The 26,526-nt window shown below is 47.5% G+C and overlaps 1 protein-coding gene across 1 annotated transcript; it reads right to left on the reverse strand.

The window, feature by feature from the left end:
- Positions 1 to 3,695: 3,695 nt before the first annotated feature.
- Positions 3,696 to 26,393, reverse strand: ZC3H4 (zinc finger CCCH-type containing 4). The gene is made up of 14 exons (XM_088150966.1): positions 26,203 to 26,393; positions 15,355 to 15,571; positions 14,853 to 14,963; positions 14,351 to 14,567; positions 12,640 to 12,782; positions 12,453 to 12,549; positions 12,149 to 12,291; positions 11,383 to 11,499; positions 10,277 to 10,388; positions 9,871 to 9,980; positions 9,344 to 9,702; positions 8,816 to 9,096; positions 8,434 to 8,673; positions 3,696 to 7,587 (listed from the first exon to the last, which is right to left on the reverse strand). Exons 1-14 carry the CDS (start codon positions 26,391 to 26,393, stop codon positions 6,116 to 6,118), a joined length of 3,810 nt encoding a protein of 1,269 aa, XP_088007092.1. The 3' UTR covers positions 3,696 to 6,115.
- Between the last annotated feature and the right edge of the window lie 133 nt (positions 26,394 to 26,526).

The following is a 26,526-nucleotide window of genomic DNA, read 5'->3' on the forward strand; positions in this document are numbered from 1 at the left end:
GGAGAGCAAATCAAAGATGCGCAGATGGGCATACAAATCCCACTGTGCTGAGCACCTCTCTTCTACCCCACTGGCTGCAGGGCCCAGGAAAACCTCCTGGTGGTATGGGACATCCTCCAGGGGTCCAGCCCTGCCTCCTGCAGCCCCTGCCCCCTCCACTTCTTGCCACAGCAGAAAGAAAAGAACCACTGAGGAGAACAATGGAGCGCCCATCCTGGGCAATGCAGTGGGGGGGGGGGGAAGAGGAAGAGGAAGAGGAAGGTCCATTGCTCCACTGACCCTCTGAATGTAGTTGGGCCCTCTAACCTGGGGAGGCCTGGTTTTCCTACACCAAAGCTGACACATCTTGAGTATCTATCCTCCCTCCAACTCCCACATGGACAGGAGGAGGGCAGGGTAATTGCACCAACTCTCTGATGCAAGTGGGGAGGAAGGGAGTTAGCCCCAGTCCAAGGGATGGAAGCAGAGAAGAGCTGCAGCTGCCAAGGCCTTTGGCAACAGCTGCCTCCAGGGAGGCTGGGGAATGTTGGATCTTTGGAGCTTCAACCTCCTACCATTGCCCCTTACAACTACCACACACACAGATGTATGTGTGACCACGTTCCACAAGTGCAAAAAGGTGAGGCTTGTGCTGTGACACTTTGTCCTTTGAGTGCAATTGTGGCTAGGAGTGGATGCCTACATTCACAACTATTACAAGCCCATGCTAGTTATTAACCAGGGTAGAGAGATTCAAAGATGGGCAGAATCTCCAGATATGTGGAGGTCACCCTTGGCTGCTCTCTGTTCTGTGTGGCTTTCATTTTGCAAGTGCTCAGAGGTCCCTTGTCCCAAACACAACACAACCTAATCCTGGCTCATTCACACCTGCTACCTCTTTTTCTCTTTCCTTCGCCACTTGGAAGTGGTGCTCATAAAGGGCTCACTCACTTTCCACACCCAGCCCATCAGCCTCAACCAAAGGATCTTACCCTTCCACCACACAAAGCAAAATTGCACCCCGATTACAGTGCAAGCCGTGTCTGAAAGAGCCCCCTCCCAAACTACCTCCTGCTACCCAAAATCAAGAGGTGTCTGGCAGCACCTTTTCAGACTAACACATTATTAAAAGGCGGCAGCTTTTGTGAGCTACAGCTTACTTCATCAGATAGATGGAGAGTTCATGGATCTGATGAAATCAGCTGTGGATCACAAAAGCTGACTCCTTTTCATTACATCTGTATTCTGAAAAGATGATTATTCAGACTATATTTTCTCCTTCAAGTTTTCTGAAAGGACACTGTGTTATGCCTGACCTGAGGCAGGCAGGCAATTCCCATCCCCCACTTTCTAAATTAATTTAGAGCTCTCTCAATGCTATTGAGCAATGTAACCTCTTCATATGGAAGAGATGCTGTTTATGAGAGAGAGTGAGTGATGGAGACTGCCCCAGCCCTCCCTCTCTGGGGACAGAAATGGGTATTGCACTTTTAAAAACAAGGCAGAAGACACTGGTCAGAGGCTGGAAATAAGTGGGTGCGCCACCTTCTTAAGCAGCCTCCAGTCCATGGCTGGAACCATCAGGAGTTGGTGGGAAGGTTCAGGCAAAAGGAACATCTCTTGGAAGAGAATTTTATTTCTAAATAGATAGCAAGTCTAGCAAGGCATTTACATCAGGGTTTTGATTTCTGTTCCCTGTTTGGAGAGCCAGTTTGATGTAGTGGTTAAGGCATCAGGCTAGAAATTGGGAGATGGTGAGTTCTAGTCCTGCCTAGGCACAAAGCCAGCTGGGTGACCTTGGGCCAGTCACTTTCTCTCAGTCCTAAGGAGAAGGCAATGGCAAGCCACTTCTGAAAAGCCTTGCCAAGAAAACTGTAGGGACTTGTCCAGGCAGCCTCTGAGAATCGGACATGATTGAACAGATTCCAAAAAAAAAGTCTAGCAAGGCATTTACATCAGGGTTTTGATTTCTATTCCCTGTTCAGCCCAAGTCTAAGATTCTTAATTCTTTGTAGAAATAGGATGCTAGGCTTTAACGTTGCAAAGGACCTAGTCTTTGTTTTCTCTTTAACATCTTATGCTTGGGATAGCAACAGCAGTGGCCTCTTCTCTGGGACTGAGGGATGAAGATTCCATGGTAGGTGACCAGCACCATCCCGTGGTCTCCTTGGAGAATTGCGTGGTCTGTTGCACAGCTGGTCTTCTCCCACGTTTTGAATAGCTCCACAAATTCCTTTTTTGCAGCACTGAATTTTGCATTTTGATATTTAAAGTTAAAAAGTGAATTTTACATTCCCCTTTTTCCTAAATAACGTTAAATGATTTATTTCATGAGAATGACCATCTTGGGGTGGGGAGAGCACTCACTCCAGATTCCTTTAGTCAGTCTGAAATCCTGCTTTGTATTGCCAGGCTGCCGGTGATGGCTTGCTCGCTCATGCTCTCTCACCTGGGATAGGGGAGAATGCCAGATGAGGGACCCCCCCCCCCAGTAGATAGATGCTGGCAGCAAGAACTTCCAACCTGCTAACCCAAAGAGGAGATGAAGCTTCTGGGCGAGGGCAGGAGACCTTCAGCCTTCCTTCCATTGCAGCCTCCTGGAAGCAGCCCAGTCTTGGAGTAGGGAGCCAGCTTGATGCCCAGTCAAGCCTGCCTCTGGAGACAGGCGGCCCTTCCCAAGCCCAGCCCAGGAGTGAATCACAGCTTTCTTGACAGTGATGCCAGTGACTTGACTCCTCCTCTCATGGAGTTCCTCCTGGCCCCATTCCATCACAGCAGACCAAAGGCCACCCTCCCAGCAGTTTAATTAGGCTAATGTGCTGTATCTATTTCTTTTTAAAAGATGAGATACAGCAGAGCCTTAAAATTCACAATACCAAGAAGGCAAGAGGGACGTCCACCCCTCCCCTCTGCAGCAGCCATCAGGGAGGCAATGGGTCAGCAAGTCAGGAGGGGTCCCTGTATTTCTGCAGGTGCAGAACAGTCACCCCCTGCCCCTGCTCCAGAGCCATATCCAAGGACTTACCATTCCAAGGAGGCTGCATCCAAGAGGAATGTGTTGCCCGAGGCCGTGAGAGACACGCAAGGTGGATTCTCAATGTCCTTTCAGTTATTGCTTCTCTCCCGTGATGCCTGACAGGGCTCCTTCTGCACCTGCCGCTGCTGAGATGTCATCCTTGGGGCCAGGCATGCTCGCTCTCCAGGCCACATGCCCAAGATCAGCCAAGTTCCACCCAAGACCTTTTGGGTAGCCATGCCTGTGCTACCCTTCTGAGCTCAACGCACCTCACTGGGGGGAGGGAGACCGCAAGGGTAAAGTGAGGCTGTCCACGTAGACTCACACTGACGGCCAGTGCTACGGTCATGCTGCCCAAAATCTACCCACAGGCCCAATTCCTGGTCAAATTTACAACAGCAAATTCTGTCTCAGGGAAAAGGATCCCGAGGTCTGCTGGCCGCAACTGCTGGGACTTTCATTAGACGCTAAGGCAGGCTGCCTTAGCCTTCTCAACCAGCCCCTTTCCCCCAGGGTCCAGGCTGCCGGTTCTCCCAAGGTCAGTCTTCTCTGATTCTTTCCCCACAACCCATCATCCCTGCAAAGCATTCTATTCCGGCTGAAAAGCCATGAACTGCAATGGCAGCCTTGCTGACTGCAACCCTCTGCCTCACAAAGGGAGTATTTGAAATGATTCCACACCAGAGCAAGCTGGGCCGCAACCTTTAAAATCACCGCATCATTTAATGCCAGCAGTACGATAGGAATCTTGAGTCTGGACATTGTTGGAAGACACGTGTGTAATAAAAAAAGAAAGCAACAGCCATGCAACCAAAAAATCACTGTAAAAATACCAGTACGATATATACAAATCCCTTTTCAAATAATATTTACATTTTACAGCATTTTTATAAAGCTCTGGCAAGTTTCATTCATAACAAAGATTTAGGCCTACTGAATGGATCTTGATTTACAAAAGTCAGATTGTACAAATGTCACAGAGCATCTATGTACCTATGCAAGCTCACAAGACGGAATACTTCACAAAGAGCACACTCCTTCACAAGCTTTTCATCAGTTCCAGGACCACAGCTTCTCTAGAGAGTCCTGCCCACTCCAGGATAAGAGTTCTGGAAGGTTCCTTGGAAATATGCTCCAGACCTCCTCCTCCTCCTCCTCCTGTGGGCTTCAATGTGTCTGCATGCGGAGCCTTCCCAGGGAAACTGCTGAAAATTTGGAGAGTGGGAAACAGACCTGGCTTTCCAAGAAAACTAGGTTACATTTGTATTGAAAGGACATAACTTTCTTTCCCTTTCCAAGCGAGTTCTATACTGTGGGTGTTACACTTCCTGGGCAAAGAACGGAGGTGCCTGAAACAGTAGGAATCATCAAGGCAGAGATAGGAAAATACACTGAAAAATGTTTTGACCCCTCACCCTTGTCAGGTTAAACACTAAGCTTGGGCACGAACCATGCTCCAGTCACTCCCCGATACACCCCTGTAAGCCCCACAAACGTCTTAAAGCTGTCGAACTGCAAATACTTTTGCCAAAGGAACCCCATCATTTCTAACGGCGCCCGCAAGCAGCTCTTGACACATGCTTGTGCCCGCCTTCGGGTTCACAGAGATGCCTCAGTCCCACCACACCAAAGCAACCTGGCTGCAGCCCTTGCTGCTCATCTGTTCTGTGGGGCAGGCGGGCCTTTTCCGGTTCAGCTCGTTTTTCCCAGGCAGAAAGGATGCTTGGGTCTTACCCCGATAAGCCAATACAGCTCACTCCGTTATGAGGACACTTTTCTAACAGCCACATGGTGAAACGTGCTCCAAACCACTTGCTGCGAGAACATGCAAGTCCACGTGGATCACATCCTACAGGTGGCTCTTGCCAGGCAGGTTCAGAGCAAAAGGTCAGCGCTCGTGACTCAAGAACCACGTCTCGCTTTTAAAGAGGCTGACCGAGAGCGCAGCAGTGGGGAGGGCAGGAGCAGTCTTCTGGAGGCAAACCGAGTGCAACTCACTTCTCCCCGTCTGAGAAGAGAACCTGCTTGCAGCAAAGACCAAATTTATCCGTCAGAAGCACCGGAAGGACAGAACCAGCCCTGGCTTCCGGCTCCGTTTAGCAATTCTGGAAAGACCAAATCTAGGGGGCTGCTCTTGGATGTGACACAAAGGACACTGCAACCTCTCCTCTGAACTATTTATCATGGTTTCTAAGGGAATGGGGGCTGTGCTGAGTCAGGGCTTTCCAGGATGCTGGAAGGCTACAACTGCCCCTCCATAACAGCTCGTGGAAACTATTGGTTCTTTGTGTGAATGACAAATCCATCATTTCCGAACACCGGTGGTCCCTTTGCTTCTTTAGAGGAGTGCAGAAGACATACAAGCAAAATAAAGAGTGTTATTAATAATTTAATTTCAATACTACAAACTCTGTTTTGGTAGAAGGCATCGCTTTTTCAAGGGGTCACCCACCAGAGGCAGTAGCAGCCTGTTCTAGCCTGGCTGAATCACATCTGAATCCAGCAACGCAAGGAAACGGCAGAAGGGGTATTTAAAACAAAATTCAATACAATTACAAAAATAATTCAACATGGTTACTTCTCCATAATAATTTTCACTGCGCTAGATTCTTTTTTTAAAAAAGGCTATGATACACATATATTGTTACAGTTTAGAAATGAAGATATATATATTCTACAGATCAGCATGGCTGACAGCTTCACCCCTTAACACGGCACACTAAGAAACTGTCATCCTTTCGTCAGCCTCTCCTCCATTCGACAGACAATAAATACCTGAAGAGGAGAAGCGGGGGGATGTCGACATGGCCCGGCCACTGTGCAAAGAATGAGGGAGGGGCTGGCGGCACTAGCCAGCCTGGGTCTGAAGACACTGAATGATTCTGAGTGGACCTCAAAACCGTCCACAATGGGACCTGGAGGGGCATGACACAATACTGCCTGAGGGGGCTTAAGACGCTCATTACTCTCCTGCAAGTCGCTTGGAGATTACACTCAGCAAAGCTCAAAGGATGGAGGTACATAGTCAATGGCAAAAAGGAGCATTAATGGAATTTTTAAAAAGTGAAGAACACTGCTGCTTCTTTTGGACACAAGGCTGCACGTACAAGTCTTTTAATACTACTGGCAGAACGGGGAGGCTGTTGGGTCAAAGCCTTTAAAAACATCCTTCAGAGAGCCAGCATCCTGCAGCTCCCCTTCCTGGGCAGGGCTGTTCCCTGCAAAAGGACTGCCTGCCCCCGACTTAGCCGCCTGTTTTACCATGCCATACACAGGCGGCACTGGGAGATTGTGGACGCCAGGCTGAGTGACAGCCATCTCTGCAACAGGCACGGCGGAAGCAGGAGCAGAGGTGGCTGCCTTGGGCCGTGGCCGATTGTAGCTGTTGTAGCGGTCAGTTGCAGGCTCTGGGCTGGGCTTCTCTGCTTCCAGCTGATCCAGAGCTGACCGACGCACAAACAGCGGCTCCTTCCCTCTGCCGCCACCGCCTTTGCCACCTTCGGAGCTCTTGGTGGCTGGGCTCCCTTCGCCAGCAGACTCTGCAGACTTGCAGCCAGGGCTTGGAGTCCTCGGGTCATAGAGGCTGATCCCACTCAGGACGCTGCTCTGGCCAGGACCTCTGCTCAACCCTCCTGCTGTCAGCAGCCTGGGATCATAAGGTGCTATGCTGGCTGCGGTCTCCGTACCCACTACTAGAGGGGAGTTGATCTCTGCTTGCTTTGAGGTCCCTGAGGATCCTGGCTCAGAAGCCTTGGGCAACCGGGGATCAACCGGTGCCTTCCGCGTACGGGGATCGCTTGGCTTGTCACTCTGTCCAGGACTGCCTGCTGCATTGACTGTCTTTAATATCCTGGACAGCAGCTCAAAATCTGGAAGGCTGGAGCCGGAGCCAGCGGAGGGTTCTGGCTGGGACACAGCCCGCTGCCTGGGGTCAGAAAGGCTAGCGTTCTGAGGCCGGTTCAGGCGCGGGTCGAGAGCAGGCAAGGCCTGGAGAGCAGCTGGGACAGGAACCAATTCCTGCTTAGGGACAGGCAGGGGGATCAGGTCCTCAGGGCTCCACAACACCATGCGTGCGAAACTAGGCTTGAGCAGGACCACATCTTTCTTGATGTGGCTGAACTGCTGCAGCTGGCAGCGAGGGTCCCTAAGGGAGTGGCTTGGCAAGGTGTCTAGAGGGATTGTGACTGGTTTGTCCCGGAGGGCCCTCTCCCCTTCTTCCTCCTCTGGGACTGGAACAGCTTTCTGGCCAACTGAGGGGCTCGAATGCAGAGCTTCTGCTGCTTTGGGGGCCAACGTGGGGACGTGCCGCGCCAACCTTGGATCAGTGGGCCCTGCATCTCCAGCCCCAGAAGGCTCCAGGTTTCGAGAAAGCCTGGGGTCGCGCAGAAGGCGAGGATCAGCTGGCCGGCTGCTTCCCGAGGGCTGGCTCTTCTGAAGGCGAGGATCGCTCCTGCCCGAGGCAGAGATGATGTTTCCAGAGGGGTCTTCGTGGGGCCTGCTGGAACTTTGCTGCCGCAAGGTCTTCAGGATGGAGCTGACGCTGCTGCCGCCTCCATCATCCTCATCGCTGGAATACCAACTGCCAGGATCACCTGGCAGAGTGACAGAGAGGGCAGTAAACCAACCCTGGCTACCTAGGAAGCTTTTTCAAGAAGCAACCAAGAATAATTTCAAAGCCGCTAACAACATTTTAAGGAGGAATGTAATTCATGGAAAATCACTGATTCAGGCAAAAGGATTTCTGCAGACTTTGACCAAGCATCAGGAAAGAGCAACTGCTGACAGTCGCTCTCTCTTATCCAACAGCTGCTCTTATCTCAACTGACAATGCTACAATAGGAGGGGGGAAAGGCACTCAACTTCTGGACCTTTCCCTAACCTAAGCTGGACGTTGCTGGCACATTGCTTCATTTAATACCCATGACAACAGCCCTGTGAGGTGCGCTGGGCTGAGAGTTTTCCACAGGTACTGTTCTATAGGGATGGTGGTTGGGGAGCAAGTACAAACGAGTGTTCTTCCATGAGAGTCTGTACCTACAGTCTTAGTAGGAAAAAGCAACGGTAGCTTCCTACAGTCACATCAAGCTGTGGTTTGTTGAATAAGCCACTACTGGCCATCACAATCAGGTAGCGTAATATGTGAACCCTGCTCTAGACTCTACCAGTATGGTGGCTGCTCCTGGGTTTTCACGGGTGAGGAAAATATTCTGCTGCCAACCTATCTATCTACCTACCTACCTGACGGCTGTAAGGCTTCCAGGCCTAGCAGTGGATCAAAGAACATGCCCACCAGGGAGGGACATTGGAAAGGCTGAGCTTTCCCATCTCAGAGCTGGCCAAGTCAGGTGCTCCAGAAAGGAACCTGGAGGTGAAGGAAGCCTGCCAAAGGCTACCTGTCCCGTCCCATCCCGCCCTGCCCCACCCCTCCTGGCCCTTGCCTTCCTCATGGTCCCGGTCCTGCTTGCAGCCCTCTGCCTGCCGGCGAGCCCTCTCTTCTTCCTGCTGTTTCTGCTGGATACGAAGGTACAGAGCCCTCTGGGTGGAAGGCAGGAAGTCTGGGATGCTGGTGGAGGGCTTCTGCAGTCTTGAGATGCCTCCATCGCAAAAAGGATCTGGCTCAAGGGAGGGATCGGGGAAGAGACCTTCCCCAGGGATCTCCTCATAGCCCGGATAGCCCTCTACCAGAGAGAGAAGGGGGGGGAGCAGTGAAAACAATGGATCAGAAGGCAGGCACCGAGCCAGCCCCCTCCCCCAACTCCAGACATACAAAACCACCTAGCCCAACCCATTACTCTTCTCAGGCCCAAGTCAGACACTTGCCTGGGCCAACCATGAGGCTGGGCTCTATCTCCAAGCCTTCTGGGTGCAAGTAGAAGTTGTCATAGAAGTCCTGTGTTGGTGGGCCAGGGGGCATCTCCTCAGGGCCAAAGGGCATCATGGGAGGGCCAGGGCCCAACGGAGGGCCAGGGTTCATCCCTGGACCCATTGGCATATCAGGGCAGATGTCAGGACATAGGTCTGGAAGCATGTCAGGGGGCATGTCGGGGGGCATGTCGGGGTGCCCAGGCCCAGGGAACCGAGGTGGAGATGGGCCAGGGTGCCTAGAGGAAAAGAAAGGTGGGATCAGGCATCTCCTAAAGACTGTGGCCCTTTATTTCTACTCGGCTGAGCCACAAAGCATCTCGCTTCAGCCTAGAATGGACAGGTCAGCCTGGCTGCCCTAGAAATCCAAGAGTCTTAGAGATACCGTCCAAAGGGAAGAGACTGGGCCATACCAACTATGGAAGAAGACCCCCTTTTCCCTTTGACCTTCTGCATCCCCCTTCCTTGAGGGAAGGCAACACCTACCTCACCCCCAGCTTCTCTGCCAGCTGTCCTGTGGGCCTCACTACAATCTCAAAGAGGGAAGGAATCTTCTTGTACAAGTCCTGCTGCAGCTGCTGAGGTGAGAGAGGCTCGTGGATTGGGAGAGGCATCTGTGGTGGCCCTGGGGGAGGAAGAGGTGGGGGGGGTGGGGGGGCAGGGGGCCCTCCAGGCATGGGTCGGCCATTAGGGGAGGTGGGAGCTGGGGGCCCTGGGGGCCGTGGGGGAGTGGGCAGCAATCCCACCCCAGGAGGTGGCTTGGGTAATGGGTTGATGCCCTGTTTCTTTAACTCCTCCACTTCTTTCTCATCCTCTGCTCCAGCTTCTGCATCATCCGCCAACATCTAAGAGGCAAGGCAAACGCAGAGTCACAGGCAAAGGCAGGGGATCAGTCCCTCTACCTGCATCTCCCACCGTGCTGAGCTGGAGCCTTCCTGGCTGCTAAACTCCAGGTGCTGGTTGAGGCCCCTCTGTATAGTGGGCAAACCTTGGTGCCCGTTCAGCCTCTTTACCTTATCCAGGAGTTCCCGGGTTTCATCAGTGAGGGGTTCGTGCGAGAACATGCAGTCATCTCCATTAATGCAATTCCCAGTGGTATGAAACAGCTTACAAGGGAAGTCCCATGCAAGGTGTTCAGGAAAGCAAGACACAGCCGAAGGACCAAAGAAATAAAACCTGCCAGGCTCAAGATCCCACCTTTCTAAGGAGTCACAGCCAGGACACAACCCCTTGCTTTCACCATGACCACAAGGCATTCAGATCCCCTTTCAGATGAAAACTGGCATACAGCCTGCAGCTAGCCAGTCCTCCAAGTGAGGAGAGGCAAATCTGGGGACAGATGATATCCCAAAACCCACCCCTAAAAATGCTGGAAGTAAAAAGGCAAACACTTTAAAGGGAAATGACTGGAAAGGATATCATGCATGTAGGGACAATTCTCCGCTCTGGCACAGTAACCAGTGATATAAAACTTGCACAGTTCCCTCTTCTTTGGTAGCTCAATATCATGGCTAAAGTTGCAATGTTCCCCCTATCAGGAAAAATACAAAAGGCACACTGCTCAGCCACAAATACAACACATCATCACCGGCTGAACAGCCACAGACTGACATTTGCACACACCTACAGGAGCAGCCCTTGGCTCACCCTGAAAGAGCTGGTGATCACAGCCATGGCAACAATTCAAAGAGCAATCCGAGAGCCCTCCCTCCCTCCCTCCCTCCCCCCCCCACCAGGTGAGCCTGGGCCCACTGCTAAGTCCATCAATTCACGATCGGTGATGGACTGCACCAGAGTGGGGCTAACACAGCTGCAGCTTTGGGGGAAACCACCACTTCATGGGGGAAAAGGCACAGAATGGAAGAAGCAAAGAGAGGTTCAGTGGCATTTCAAGGTAGGCCAGATTGACCACTGACTACAGCAGAAAGTTAAGCTTGCAAAAAAGGAGGTGCAAATTAAAATATCCCACTGAAGCCAATGGCGAGTCCAGGGTGTCTGCCATCCCCTCAGCCCCAGCAGTACAGTAGAGTCTAATGAACTGAGGAGCCTATGGCGGAAATCTTGCACAGATTAAGGTATGTACCAGGAGTGGGCAGAGAGGGACTATGTTGCCTGGAGAACTTGGAGCAGACAAATAAGGACTCCGATTATGGAAAATTAGCTGCAATGTACTATGTGGCTGCTAGCTTTTTGGGGGTCTTTCACTGTTTTTTTCAGTGTACGCGAATTATAACCTCAGGCTTGAAGCATAGTCTCCAAATCTTTTAAATCAACAGGGGACTAACATCATTGTTGAGAGGACACCCTACACAAAGAACTAAGTGAAAAGTGTTAAGAATGTCCTCTCAAAACACTGGGATGAGAAGATCTGGAGTTTGCAAGAAAAAACTTTTTTGGGGGAGGACACTGATGCACAATAGTTGCCACTTCTAGTGCACGTCTAGGGAGAACTGTTGCATTATTCCATAGGATGTAAGAGATCAAAGCAGGCTGTTCCTCCGTTCCTGGTCAAAGCAGGCACATACCCAAGTGCATCTTCCTTCCACAAAATATTTGCAGACGACTTTTCCTTTCTTATCTGACTGCTGGTGAGATTTCTCATGATCATTCCGCCTGTAATTCCCACCGCTACCACCTCCATCCTATGGGGATCACAAGAAAAGTATTCATTTGACTGATTTGTGAAAAACTTAAAAACAAAACAAACAAAATGTGTAAGAAAGAATAGTGGCAAGAATAAACGTCAGATAAAATTAATTTGGCACCTTAAATAGCTTCTAGGTGAACCAAAGGTGTTTTGCTGGTTTTCTGAGAGAAGCATGCCAAGCTGGAGCACCACTATCAAGAAAGCTCCAACTTAGGCCATCTGCATCGTTCTAAGCAGACACCAAGCCTACGGTGAGACATCTTGAACAGTCCCAGCTGCCAAAGATTAAGACCAGTGCCTTCAACCGAGCTCAGAGCCAATGAGAACTGAGGAGCCTGAACCATGTGCCATTTTCTGTGTCAACAAAAGTTTCTGACTCACACGTGCCAAACAGCCCAGCTCTATCTATCCTGGGAAGGGCCCAACTGACATCCCATTCCTAGCAGGCGGAAGGTGCTTGGCATCACCTGGGCACCCACAAGAGGAGTCCAGTCCCATTCTTAGTCAGCCAACCATTACCCATACCTGAGCCGACTGCTGTTTCCCGGCCTCCATCCAGTCTCAAGCCCCCGTCAGGCTGAAAGCTACAGCAAGAGAAGGGGCCCATTCCCCAGAGCATTCAAGCCAGGTCGCCTGTCACTTACCCCCATGTCGTCGTCATAGTAGTCGTCCTCCTCATTGATCCCCCCTGCTTTGCCTATGCCTGATCTGCCACGATGGCCTCGTCCCCGGCCCATACCCTTGCCTCCTCGTCCCCTAGAGCCACGGCCTCGGCCACGTCCCATGCCTGTAACGAGACCAGTCAGGTCAGTTCTTCGGCCCAGCAACAGAAGGCCAAGACTCCCCAAGAGAACCTCTCATCTGCTTTGCAGAAGCCTTGGGCAGCCGATGCTCAAACGGGAAAGGAGGCTTGACTTTTTCTCCCTGGCAGAGTCTCCATCTACATACCTCTCCCCCTTCCTTCTTTGCTTCTGCGATACTGGTTCAACTCTTTGGAATAATCATCATACTCTTCCTCACCCACGGGCTCCTCCCCTTCACAGAACTACCATGCAGAAAGAGGGGCAATTAGCAAAATGGGACCATCATAGGAAGCCAGAAGACAGGCTGAGCAAGGACAAGCCTCCATGTTTACCTCCATCTCCTCATCGTACATTTCCTCCTCCTCCTCCTCAGGGTGCTCTCCTCTTCCCCTGCCTCGGCTGCCCCTACCCATGCCTCGTCCTCTCATTCCGCCTCTTCCACGCCCACGGTAACCTCGGCCTCGACCACGGCCACCTGTTGACACAAACCAGAGAAGATGCCAAATAAAAATGGATCAGACTCCAGCATTTATTTCCACGTTGGCCTGGTTTGCATGTAACACTAAGCTATACTGGTTTTGTTTGATTGGCCTGGCTTAGTGTGGTTTGTGAACTAAGCCACTATGGTTAGTTCAAAAAAACCCTACTTAGTGCTGTGAGCAAATGCAGCAATTGAGGGCAATACTCTTAACTGGGACCACTTGTTATGGAAAAAAGCAGAAAGGCATTTGATATCTCTTCCTGGTTTTGAGAGATAGCAATGTTTTCATGCAATGTTGTACACTAGCCCCCACAAACCAATGGACACCACACATACACGTGCATGCTGTTGTTCTGAAATTCAACTCCCAATGCAAAGAAAATGTAGAGACAAAAGACATAACTTGAGAATGTTGTATAACTAGGAGCTGAGTGAATTTCTGGAACCAAAGTCAATCTGGATTTAGTTAATTTATTTATTAATGTAATTTATATAGTCGCCCATCTCATGAGAAGTGACTCTGGGGGGGTGTACAATAATCAAATAAAAGCAATACATATATAAAAAAGCAATTAAACATATAAAAAGTCAACGTTAAAAAAGATAGATTAATTAAAACTAAAATATATATACAAACCCCAGGCAGAGAGAGAATGAATACATCCACCTCAATAGTGGAGCCATCTAGACAAATCTCCGGTTCCCTGAGACCCCCAGGCCTGGTGACATAATCAGGTCTTGAGGAACTTCCAGAACATCAAAAGGGATGGAGCTAACCTAATGTTGGGGGGGGAGGAATGTTCCATAGGGCGGGTGCCACGGCAGAGAAAGCCTGCTGCCTGGGGCCCACCAAACGTAGGCCCCTGGCAGATGGTATCTGCAGTGTCCCCTCTCTGCCGGATCTAATGGGGGTGGGGTGATATAATCGGGGAGAGGTGGGCTCTCAGATAACCTGGTCCCATGCCATGAAGGGCTTTAAAAGTTAAAACCAGCACCTTGAATTGGACCTGGAAGCAAACTGGCAACCAATGCAGCTCATGGAGCAGAGGTGTGACACGTGCTCTTCTAGAAGCACTCATAACTGCCTGTGCCACTGCATTTTACACCAGCTAAAGCTCCTGAATACTCTTCAAGGACAGTCCCATGTAGAGCACATTACAACAGTCCAATCTGGAGGAGACTAGGGCCTGAGTGACCATGAGTAGAGTCTCTCGATCCAGGTTGCACATAAACCGGGGCAGACTGCCTAAATAGGCAGAGGTTGCACAATTCCTCGTGGCTGACAAAAGGAAGTAGGACCAGGGTGTTTGAGACTCCAGAACAAAAATTTGCATTCTCCTGACAATCAGTAGCTGTTGGTCATTTAAAAAGGCAGCACACACTACCCAAGCTGGCTAGGGACTGCTGAGTTTTCAGGATGGGCCTGGGTGTTTGTTCTGCAACCAAACTCACTTGCCAGGCTACACAGTTCCCAGAACCTTCCTCAATCTCTCTGCCAAAGAATTCCCATTCAGTGTCTTGGATGCCGTATAATATCTGGGCTGAAGGAAAAGCAACTGTACCTCGCCCCCTGTGCGTCCCCTCCTTTGCCCTCCGGTACTGGTTCAGCTCCTTTGCAAAGTCATCGTACTCTTCTTTCCCCATGTCTTCCTCCTCCTCCCCCTCATAGTCACAGTAGCCCTCATTCTCATATTCTTCATAGATGGGGTAGTTCTTGTTCTCCATTTTAGAATACCCCTTCTTTGGGGCACTGTGAGAGGATGAATACTGCTGATGGGACTGGAGGCAAACACACAAATGGTTATGGTTGAACAAAAGAGAGGACATAAGCTGAACTGGACCCCCAAAAGAAGAAATGGGTCTTGACCCATTTTATAAAGCAATATTTTTTAAAGCATCATTTTTACATGATGAGCAGAAGCAAATACCATTGATTTGCTACCTTTTCAGATCTGTCTCTACTGCTACTCTATCCTGGACATTTTACAGGCTTATCTACCTTGTGGCTCCCACCCTCACTCTTGGTGTGGTGAGCCACACGTATTTATGGCACTGAGCACTCACAGAGGAGTAGAGGGGGCTGTACTCTCTGTACTTCCGGTGCCCCTTTTCATTTGGGCTGAAGTCAGAATCCTCGCTGTAGTCAGAGAAATCCTCACTTGAAGAGGCATGGCGCTGCAAGAAAAGACAAATCATTTGCTCACAATCAGTCTCCTCCCCCAGTCCTGTGGGCTCTTATCCAATCCTGCCAAGGCCTAGGAGGCAGCATGGGTCCAGTGCTGCACAAGCAATTCTACCCAAGTGGAAATTCTGTATTCCTTTGATGCATTATTTCACTACTTTGCAACAGTCAGATCTCGGGCAACATGCAAAGACACTCTAACATGAAAAACGACTGAAAACGGGGGCTTCCAGAACATGGCCATTCACTAACAAATCAACTATTTTGGTTTTCCAAGGTGTACAGAAAGGCAGCCTGTGTTTTGTTCCCCTGAATGTTTCAGTCCTCTGCTACCAATTGGGGAAGAGGAGATTAGATTCTCAAGGCTTATCCCACATTACTCACTTTGTGCTTGGATTTCCTTTTTTTTTTAGATCTCCGCTTTTCCTTCTCTCTCTCTTTCCGACGCTTCCTTTTCCTACGGTGTGTCTTTTCTTCGTCTGAGTCACTATGGTGCTTCTCATTTTTGTCCTTCCTACTCTTCTCATGTGTCTCCGCAGCACCATTGGGCTCCTCACCCCCGTCATCTTCTAACTCTCCTTCTTCCAACTCACCATCCTCCCTAAAAAGATATAACAGCAACATCAACTGACTGGAAGTAGCAGGAAGGATAGCAAAGGCAAATTTTAAAACTGAAAATCACACAAATTACAAAATGTTACCATGTGCCTTTCAAAAATTAGTCTGGGCAATTCAGTGACACCCCCCCCCACCCCAAAAATCCAACCTGTTACCCAGAACAGATTCCTGTAACGTTTTCCTGAGTGAGTACAGAAACCTACCTATAAACACTGACTGGTTCATCAACTGCACTATAATTTACAAATTTGCAAGCTATAAATTATGGTGTGAATCTGCCAGTTATAAAGCAGTACAACCAAAAATTGATTTTTTTTTACTATGCAAATATGCCTGTGATTGAAAGCATCAAATCTTCACCCACTAAATTCTTTGTTACCTAAACAGAAAGTAAAATTTACTTCATGAGCAACCTTCAGCTGTCAACTACCAAATTAAGATTTAATGGAATCATTTAGTGCACAAAAATGCCTAATACTGAAACAGTTTTGATTCTGTATCTTCCAATATAAAATTTGTAACTATGCAGCAACTCCATTCCAAATCCAAAGCCAGAAAACTCATTCTTCTCACTGAAAAAGAAATGGCATCTTTATTATCTCCATGACTGACACTGGAAGAAGGAAAAATCAGAGAAGTCAGTGAGGTTATGGTCTATGAGAGCAGAAGATAAACCAGGAATTACTGAATTTTGAATAGATTAGCAAGGGTTTTGACCTTGCAACTGTTTAACGGCAGCAAGAAAGTACCTGCATTAATACGAATGGAAAGACTGAGAGATCATTTAATTTCAACTACTTGCAATAAATAGCTGGAGCCAAAATCCCAAAATTCTGAGTATACATCTGTTGATCTTGGGGTTCTGGATGAAAACAAAGTTCATTTTGCAAGCTCCCTGGCCAAAAAGTCTGGGCAGTAGGTAAATTCAGCTCACATTTACATCCCTCCACTGCAGTAGTTTACAGCTTCTTGATGTATGATTAAAGTTATCTGGATTTTATTTTTGAAAGTTAACCTAAATCCTCTGACATTTTCACAGCAGGCCCGTCTTTGGGAATACAGATGTATGTCCTACCCTGAGGTAGTGACGAAGGATTAGAAACACGCAGCAATCTTCACAGCCAGCAAGTTTTCATGTTCAAAAAAGGCCAACAGCAGTTTCTAAGCCCACCACTTTGCCCGTTGTATTTCCCACAGCAGAACATCAGAAGATTTCTCCAAAAGCGAAACTACAAGACTGACTCTCTAAGTCATGGATGGTTTTGTCAGTTGAAACTCCAGACTTGGATGATGTAAAATGTGGCAAAAGCATTATCCAATTTCTGTCTACAACAGAGCCTCTCTGTGAAGGACAGGAACACAAAGGCCCTAAGAATGCAATGATATTCAAAGTGTGTGTTCTTCACCCATTGCTCAGTCAGACCGCAGAATTCACTCGAATGGGATACTGAAACACCCAAGCACTTGAAAAACAAATTCAAGAATGGTAAGGTGATTAGTGTTTGCTGATCATGATGACTATATTATGCTTCCAGGCTCAGAGGTAAGAAGAAAGATGGAAGGGACTACAAGTTCATGCATTGCTGTTGACTGTGAGAATTTAGTGCTGGATTTCTTAGGCCTTTGGTTTATGGTTTTTCATAGGGTCTTACTATGATCATGGTGTATTGGATTTATAAAGCTGCCAAATCAAAAGATTTAGCATACAGAGTTAAGATCATAACAGTACACAACCAAGTACTACTCAGTAGTAACACACTGAGAAAATAGACAAACAAGAGAATTCCAACCACCCATCATCAATCAAGTGGAATCACAAAACACTCAAGTCTCTGGCCTGTTTGAAAATCCAAGTTTTTAAAGCTTTTCTAAAGGGCAGCAGAGTTGAGGCAAAACAAACCTCAGGGGGTTGCAGAGGGCAGGAGTGAGTAACAGAGTAATTTCAATAGAATTTAGTCTGAGGTTAATGCAGAGGGCTACAGCCTTAAATGCACACAGCTGGAAAGAACAATGACTTCAGCTCTTACCTGTGCAATAACTTACATAGATATTATCTCATGAAAGCCAAGCCTTCCATCATTTCTGACAGCTATCAAAATGGAATACACAGTTCACCTTCCCTTAAGGTCTCAGAGCAGAGGGATACACACATTATGTTATGCCATGCCCCCATGTACAGGGTTTTATATAACTTCTACTGTCCCTGGGGGCCCTAGGGGATTTCTCTATTTTTAGCCTTTACTGTAATTTAAAATTTACAGCTCTTGTTCCTTTTTTGCCTCCCACTAGTGTTAAAATCTCATGTCCTGCCTCATGTTTCTTTTGCCTGCTGCAGACACAATTGATTGGTGTGATACCCTTATTGCAATTATGGCGTGGATATAGAAATTTGCAGAGGTAACTGTCAACCATCAATTAATAACCTAGTCCATTCGGCAGGGAAAAACGCACAAGACTTCCAAAATAACCAGATGTAATTGATCGGTGTACAAAATTCACTGGTGGGCAAAAAAGGAATAAGAACGAAACTTACAAATTAAATACAATTACTATATTAGATCAACATTTAGTTAAACTCATTAAAAACAATGGGACATCAGTTACTTATGATGACTAATTTAAGGCCCGGTTCTTTTAATGTACTTACTCAAATTATGATTAAGTCTGGATCCAACCCAACATCTGTTCAGTTTTCCAGTTAGGAATTAGGAGAGCTTAGATAGATAATATTTATTTTGGTCAACGACCATATAATTGGAAGAGTTTAAATCCAGCACACCTGGACAGAATGTATCAGGGCAAAGGGAGGATGGGTGGGTTGGGATCATCATCATCATCATCATCATCATCATCATCATCATCATCATAATTTATATGCTGCCTGACTCCCAGTGACTCAAGATACTTGACATATAATGAGAAAAAAAATGGGGGGGGGCAACTGTTGTGGATGGACAGAGCGTTTGTCTGAGCTATGAATGAAAAGGAACGTATATAGGAAATGGATCTAATCACCAAAGAGATTTACCAGCAAGCAGGTATCTGCAGAAAGACAGTAAGGAAGGCAAAAGTATAAAAGAAATTTGATCTTGCAAAAGAAACCAAAGCAACATAAAGGGATTCTTTTAGCTTTGTCAGTAGAAAATGGAAGGTGTGGGCCACCTGCTGGAGAAGATGTGTTAGCCCTTCAGGGTAGACCAGACTACTGTAGAAAACCAATGCCATGCAGGTCAGTACTACTTTTATTGTAAAGCTTCAGTAACAGAATCTTGCAAGTCTGAATGTGCTTCCTCCCTCTGTCCCTCCCTTTATCTTCATGTGAACTAAGGAATGGCTTGTGTGAGATGTTTTCTTACATTACATTCTTGGCCTGGGCTCAGGACCCTTTTATCTGACTGTTGCCTTGGTAGCAACTCTTCCTCCTGTCCTTTGAGGCCATTCCCTCTGCCCTCTACAAGATGGTAAGACAGGACCAGGTGTTGGGACAGGGAGAGGGCAATGCTCCTCAACATCTCCCTTCTTTGGGCTTCTCCCAAAAGGAAAACCGTGACCTAACAATAATTCAAACAGACCTAAGAAAAACTGACCGAAGGCGGGAGAAGAAACCCAAAGTAAGAAAAGAGATGATCACAGAGCACCTGGCTATCATGAACAACTTTAAGCCTCTGGGACCAGATCAACTGCATCTGACAGTCTTGAAGAAGCTGGCGGTCATCATCTCAGAGCTCCTTCTGGGACCTTTGGGAAAGCATAAAGAACAGGCGTAGCACCAGAAGACTGGAAAAAGGCAAAGGTGTTCCCTAGCTTTAGAAAGGGGAAAAAAAGAGGACCTGAGTTACTGCATACTGGTCAGCTTGATGAGGATACAACGGAAAATTCTGGAGCAAATAGCAATCGCTTTCTGAACATTCAGAAAGAATGTGTGGCTTGGCAGGAGCCAGCAAGGGTTTATCAAGAATAAATCATGCCAAAGGAACCTAATCTCTTTTTTCTTAGAGTGACCAGTTTAGCTCACAACAACGCGGTGTATCTTGATGCGAGCCAAGCATTCAGTGAAGTTTCTCATGAGATTCTAGTACAGAAGGTGGAAAATGTGGGCTGGATTATGCAAAGTCCATCCAAGAGTAGATGGATACAGAGCAGATGAGCAAGCATATGCAACAAGTGAACATCAATGGCTCTAACTGAAGCTGGAGGGAAGCGTCGAGCAAAAACTGCACAACTGTTTTAGACCTTTTGCACGGCTCCATTTGAGGCCTTCTGCTATTCAGCATATTTATAAGTGACCTGGATGAGAGACTAGAAAATATAATTATTGAATCTGCAGAGAACATAAACATGGAGCGACAGCAAACACCTTGAGACATACCAAGACTCAGGTGGATCTCAACATGCTGAAATATTGGGCTAAGACCAGCAAGATGAACTTCAACAGGACAAATGTGAAAACCTACATTTGGATAGGAAAAATCAAAGGCTTGAGGAAAGGATGGGGCAAACCATATTGGGTAGCAATACATAAAAGGATTTGGGTGTCTTGATGGATCATGGGAGCCAACAGTGTGACGAAGCCGGAATAAGTAAGTAAACAGCGGCATGCTAGGCTGCACTGATAGACGTAGAGGGTTAAGTCATAATTCCTCTCTAGACTGTGCTGGTCAGACTGCATTTAGAATAGGGTGTCCAGTTCCGGGCACTGCATTTTGGAAAGGACACTGATAAACTGGGGTGTGTCCAGAGGGGAGCAATCAATAGGATAAGGGACTGAGAGGAAAATCCTGCTAGGAACAGTTGGAGGTGCTGGGTGCGCTTAGCCTGGAGGAGATTGCAAAGAAACATGAGAGCCATCTTCAAGTATCAGAAGAGCTATCCTTCTGGAAGATGGACAAGAAATCACAGGTTGAAATTCTAAGCCAGTAGATTTCAGTTGGAGTTCAGGAAAAACTTCCTAATGGTAAGAGCCATTCAATGTTGGGACCAACTGCCACAGGAGATGGTGGATTCTCCTATTCTGATAGTGTGTAAACACCTCCAATTTGGGAAAAGTTGCTCTACTCCTATGCACGTGTTCTTTTTAACCGAAGTAACCTTTGCCATGCAGGAAGAGACATGCATAGTCACAAAAACCATCAGGTATGATTTATGACACCATCAAGCATCCCTGGGAGTTGGCTGTCCAGCCCCTGCCTGAATGCATCCAGTGAATAATCACTGCATTGTTAATCTCTCACTGCTGAAATTATATGAACTGCCTCGCACATCATTCTGAAACAGAATTAGGTAGCCACAATTTAATACACAATTGGCTAAGCAATAAACTACAGGTTACAAATAATGGATTTGTACAATATACACAAAACAAAAACAAACCAGACTTTGGCTTTCTTGGCTTGATGTGTGAACCTAATCATTTTTAGAAAATCTGTTTATGAACCATTTTTTAAAATTGGTTTCTAGTATTCTAAAATAGAAAACTCCCAATTTCACAAAATAAAGAATATAAGATGACTGGATCTTTTATATTATAAGCCAGCAGACTTGCAGGAAGCTGCTGGTGCTATCTGAATATAACCTAAGAACTTTCCTCCCGCAATTGCTGACAGGTTGGTTTTATCACATCCAAACAAAAAAAGGAAGCAAAGCTTAGGTAAGGTCTGTCTGGTCTTGAGGAATGCTAATGCCTCACTCCAACTGAGCTCTCTCACACTCAGCAGGCTGCTCCCACAAACTATTTTGCCCCATTGGGGCCCTTAAATTTCTCCTCAACGAACTTGTCAATTTGCTGCTAGAATCCTGTTCTTAACCTCTACGTTGCCTGTTTTCTGGGACATGCTGCTAACTCCAACACGTTGCTAACTCTTTCATCTCAAACTGGGAATGGGCTAAAGCAAGAAATGATCTCCAGAATTATTCACACACTGCAACAAGCAGTGAAACTGTGCACTTATGACTTCATGACCTAAGCAGAATCAGATCAGGTAATACAATTTTACCAGCTTAAATTGTTCAGTTCTTGAAAAGAACAGAACACATTTCATTCAGTTCTGGAAATGAATGTTTTGGCAAGAGTTTGAACAATACAACAGAGAAAAGATGACCTGAGCTTCAAGGCTATTATGCCTAGTCTCTGCCACTCATTTTCTCGTGGAAGCAGCAGCCTCTTCCACAGCTTGGGATGTCTATGCATGCCTGTTCAGATATGGATTATGCTATGTTCATTGGGACTTGCTCCCAAGTAAGTGCCTTTAAGATTGTTAAGTGCTGGGCCTCTAAGGCTGCAATGTCAAAACAAGAAGAATCTCAGAAGATCTAACACATGGTGGCTTTCAGCTGTGTGGCAAACTACTAACTAGAACTCTGAGTAAAATTATTATTACTGAAAAGTGTACGGTTCTGCCACCTCCAGCTTGCCAGACGTTTTCACTCTGGCTACAGAGCAAAGCAGCGTGGTTGTCATGTAGCTATGGTGTTTTCACAGGATAAAGCTGATACTAGGGAAATTGCTAGTCTTGTGGCTAGCCCACCATGGGACGTTTGTCTACCTCTGCAGAATGCTACCTTCATGTAGGAGACTGCCTCACAGTCAACCTGTGTGAGCTCACAGATCACATGACTGGGGCCTGCCAGCAGACCAGAATGGAATTCTCCCAGATCTGGATCAGACATTCCCCCCTCCTGGAATTAATTCAGGAAGTTTTCACACTGGCTGCAACATGTATTACAGAATCCTGGGCAAGGATCAGTGCCTGGTTGCTGGAGGACCAATGAAGACTTGGTGGAGAAGAGTTCAGCAAACGCCAAGATCAAGTGAGAAGGAGAAATGGGATAACTGAACATGCAGGGAAACCATATGGTCCAGGCACAAGGAGGAAAGCTGGGAAAGGGAAGGAAGGACTCAACAATCACAAGGCTTGAAGAGAGCACAAAGTAGAGTGAAGTGGAGAACAATGAAAATGAGGAGGATGAGTCCAGAGAGGAGCAACGTCACTGGGAACCCCTGAGCAACTGCTTACAAATAAAGAGCAAGATTCTCAGTCTTCTATAACTCAGTTTACTAAAAGAGAATCAGTTACAGAAATTCTGGCATCTGGCTGTTTACTTTAGCACCAAATTTATCTCTATGTCTAGGGCAGAGTTTTCTTGATCCTCTTGCCATGCACTACTGATGCACTGAGTATACTGGCTACCTGTTATGAGCTTCTAATATTCTGCAAATGGTCATCCTCTTTTCCCAGACTGAGAATCCCACTGCGGTCATCATATTAACAGACAGAAAGGTAATTTCAATAAAATGTCCTGCACTGACTAAGGAAAGAAAAGACTGCAGACTAGATTCTCCGTGACAGGACTTCATGTTTTGGCTTAGCTCCACTGGAAAAACACGGAAGAATCAATAAGTTATTTAATTTTAGTACCAAAAGTATATATCTGAGAAGGGTTATTCTAGCTTCATGCTGAAAACTAGATAGAGATAACTTTTCTAATTCTTTTAAAGCTAGATGTCTTTGCAGCCCCCTAGTGGCATTGAAGGAGAAAACTGTGGAAACCCTCATCAGTCTGACTCAAGTATCTTCTGGCAGGAGTATCTTCTGGCAGGAGTACGCTGTGTTGCAAGAAATGGAGGCGGTGCTTCTCTCTCACAATGCATATGAGAATCAGAGAAGCACCAACTCAGACCAGGAGAGGCTGCTGAGCCGTAGCAAAGCCACCACCCATTATACACCAGACCCCAAGACTCTGGTGCCAACGTTAACATTTGTGACTTCTCCATAAATGAAGATGAGAGTTTCAGCACCAGAGTACCTAGCCCGTTCTCTTTGAACTAAACCACAAACCCCACAAAACCAGAACAGGCCATAAAGTTTCAGCTACACAAAAAAGCAAAACTCAGAGCAACATTTTAAGCAACGTTATTGTGAATGTACAGAGTAGATTTTTACCTGCTATGCTAAAAACACACTTTACTCAATAGGTAAAAGCATACATCTGGCATTATACACAAGATGACTCACTGAACAAACTGAGCACCTGAAAAAAAAAAAAAAGGAAAGGCTGCTTCCATCAAGAAGAAATCCAAAAAACACTTGCCTGTGACTAAGCACCACTGAAATGAAAAAAGGTACGATTCATATGTAACTTGCTCAGCCTGACTTGCTCAATTTGCCTAATCAATTCTACATCCCAGCAGAGCTTTGACAGAGGCTAACTTGATTTTGGATTTTTACTTCCACAATGGAGAAAAGAATCCTGTTGCCTTGCATTGAGAATTTCAAAGGCAGGATCATACATTATGCCACTGGTATCGTTTACTTTTCTTAAAATTCAGGACACCCGTACCTTTTCAAGACCAAATACGGAATACAGTTCGCTTGACCCTCTTTGCCAGGTCTCCATTGCAGCTGTTACCTTTGGAAGAACTTTGGAAGACTTTCAGTGCTAAGCCACCTCCGTGCCTGCTAGCAAACACAATGCCTGAGTGGAGAGTCTAGAAAACTAAAGGTGCTATGTTTTTAAAGAATTCTGCTGACTCACGACATTCAACACTGAGCCAGTTCTTCCAAGAAGGCACATGCTGAATTCAACAGGGTTCTCTCAGAGCAGAAGAACAGTGGGAATTTAGGAGATGCCACAGCTTGGACTTCACAGCAGCAGGTCTTGCAGAGCAGCAGCAGAGGAGGAATCTGCCAGCTGCCCCAGCTGACCCTAACCCTGGAATCTCCCACTCCTAACTCAGATGATTTTTCCCACTTTTTCCCGCAAAGCTATCTAGGGGAAATGAAAGGAAGTTTTGTATAGCATCTACCATCCACACTAGCATATTTGGGGCATATACCAAACTACTGGGCAAAGGATCAGAACTTACAATACAAAACAAAATATGATTTTTTGATATGCTATTCTCTCTTTGTATTTCCACCTGAACTCCCAGCCTCATTGTGCTAACAGCTACCAAGAAAAAGAAGCTGACAGGCCCCAGAAGCTCTGGCCTATCTACCTAAGGTTTAGAAATGTCAGGGAACTGCTTGAAGTACTAAGAGAAAGCTCCATAGACACATACTCTTAATGATTAATTTAAGATGATAAACCCAGAGCAGCAAGATAGCAATCTCCATTGAAAGCTGAAGCGAAATGGTAGTTTTGTCACTCTTCCCTGCCTCGCTCTCAGGTGGACCTGAGCTTCCTATGAAATGATTGGTAGAAGAAAAGTCAACTAAACTACAGAAATTTCTGAAAGGTCAGTTGGAAGCAGAAGTAAAACAGTTAAATATCTCAAATATGTTATTGTGAGCTGTTCTAAAGACTGAAATGTGTCTTTTGAGATAATGTATATTTGCTGCTTCATAAAATAAAATATTCAAGTGAAATCTACCTCATCCCAAGCTACAAACATTGGCCAAGTTACTAAACCTATTTTGGCCACTAGGTTTCAGGACCAGAAAGGAATCTAGGAAATTCTGCCCTAGCCAAGAACAATGGATTGATCCTACAGTGTGAATTCAATGACACCACATAAAAGAGGCAGGACTCACAAAGAAGCATACAGGTAATGGCTTAACGGTGCATTAATACTGTATGTTAATTTTTAAAAACCCCCAACATATTTCCTTGTTTTGTAAAGTCAGATTTTCTAGCACATGAGCATAAAACTATCTTGGTAGGCAAGAAAAGAGGAACAAACAAGGCAACATTATTTTAGATAAAACGTGGCTTTCATAAACTCTTCCTCCCCGCTCAGAAAAAAGAAAATAGCGTGCCAGGGGACAGTGTTATGCCCTTGATTTACAAGAAAATACCGGAGTGACTAGTTTTGAAGAGGACTGGGCTTGGGGCTTGGACATAATCTAATGGACACTACATGGAGCATTGCAATTTGGCTTCAATGATCTTGTGTGGGGAACAAGCATGAACTGTTCACGGTGTGTGTGGTTAACAAGTGGGCAATGAAAACAGGAAGAAAACAGTTGTGCTAAGGTGCTTCCACTGTACATGTCTAAGCTCACCTTGACTGAGGGAGAGGCAAAGGAGTGTGTGATGACTTTGGGGACACTGTGATTGTTACACTTCGGAGTTGCTTACAGTTTTCCATTTAGCTGAGCCGAACTGCGCGGACTGCAGCAGGTTCACGTTCCACATAATGGAATGAAGATGGAGTTTGCAGACCAGGTACACCTAGGCGGAACTCAGATTTGCTCTAAAACATTACGGCGGGCCTGGGCTTTTTAAAACCAACCAAAGCGAGTGCGTGCTTCTGCGAGTACTTCCTTAAGTAGGGTCGCCCGCGGCGCCCACCAGAAAGGGACACGGGTCCGCCGTTCCTGACGCGCGGCGGGGCGGGCTTCTGGCCTTTGTTGGCGCGGCGGGGAGAAAGGAACATGGTACAAACGGAATTATGCAAGAAAACAGGCTACTTACCGACCCAGCCCGCCTCACTCGAGAGCGGGGCGCGGGCGGGGGGCTCCGCGCCGGGAGCCGCTCCCTCACCTGGGCGAGGGGCCCGCGCGCCCGCCCCCCCGCGCGGCCCCCCCGCCGCCCCCGTCCGCCCCCCCGCGCGGCCCAGAGAAGAGAGAGAGAGAGAGCGAGAGAGAGAGAGAGAGAGAGAGGCGGGTACTGGACCTTTCGTCCGGGCCGGGCCCGTGGAGGTGGTGTTGTTGGAGCGGCCGGGCGCCAGCGCCGCCGAGGCCCGGGCTGCCGAGGGGGCCGTGCAGGAGCAGGGAGTTGGCGGCGGCGGCGGCGGCCGGAGAGGGGGCCGGGGGGCTGGCGTGGGGGCTGCTGGGCGGAGGCACGCTGGGGCTCTCCACCGCCATGGGGGGGCGCGGGCCGGGGGCGGGACGGGCGCGACGGCGGGGACGGGGCACAGTCACTGTACGGGCGGGCCTGGCGCCGCGCTCCGCTCGGTCGCTCGCTCGCTCGTGGGCTCGCTGGCCGGCAGGCAGGCAG

This window comes from Python bivittatus, unplaced genomic scaffold (assembly GCF_059951505.1).
Source record: "Python bivittatus isolate LINGU-HERP-01145 unplaced genomic scaffold, Pbiv_v1 ctg000620_np1212, whole genome shotgun sequence".
Classification (NCBI taxonomy): Eukaryota; Metazoa; Chordata; class Lepidosauria; order Squamata; family Pythonidae; genus Python; species Python bivittatus.

Coding starts and splice junctions, on each gene's coding strand:
- ZC3H4 (XM_088150966.1), bottom strand. CDS start 26,393: ATGGCGGTGGAGAGCCCCAGCGTGCCTCCGCCCAGCAGCCCCCACGCC. Junction 14,568..14,852: donor ACAGCCCCCTCTACTCCTCT/GTGAGTGCTCAG, acceptor GTTTGCCTCCAG/TCCCATCAGCAGTATTCATC. Junction 12,292..12,452: donor CAAAGAAGGAAGGGGGAGAG/GTATGTAGATGG, acceptor GTCTCGTTACAG/GCATGGGACGTGGCCGAGGC.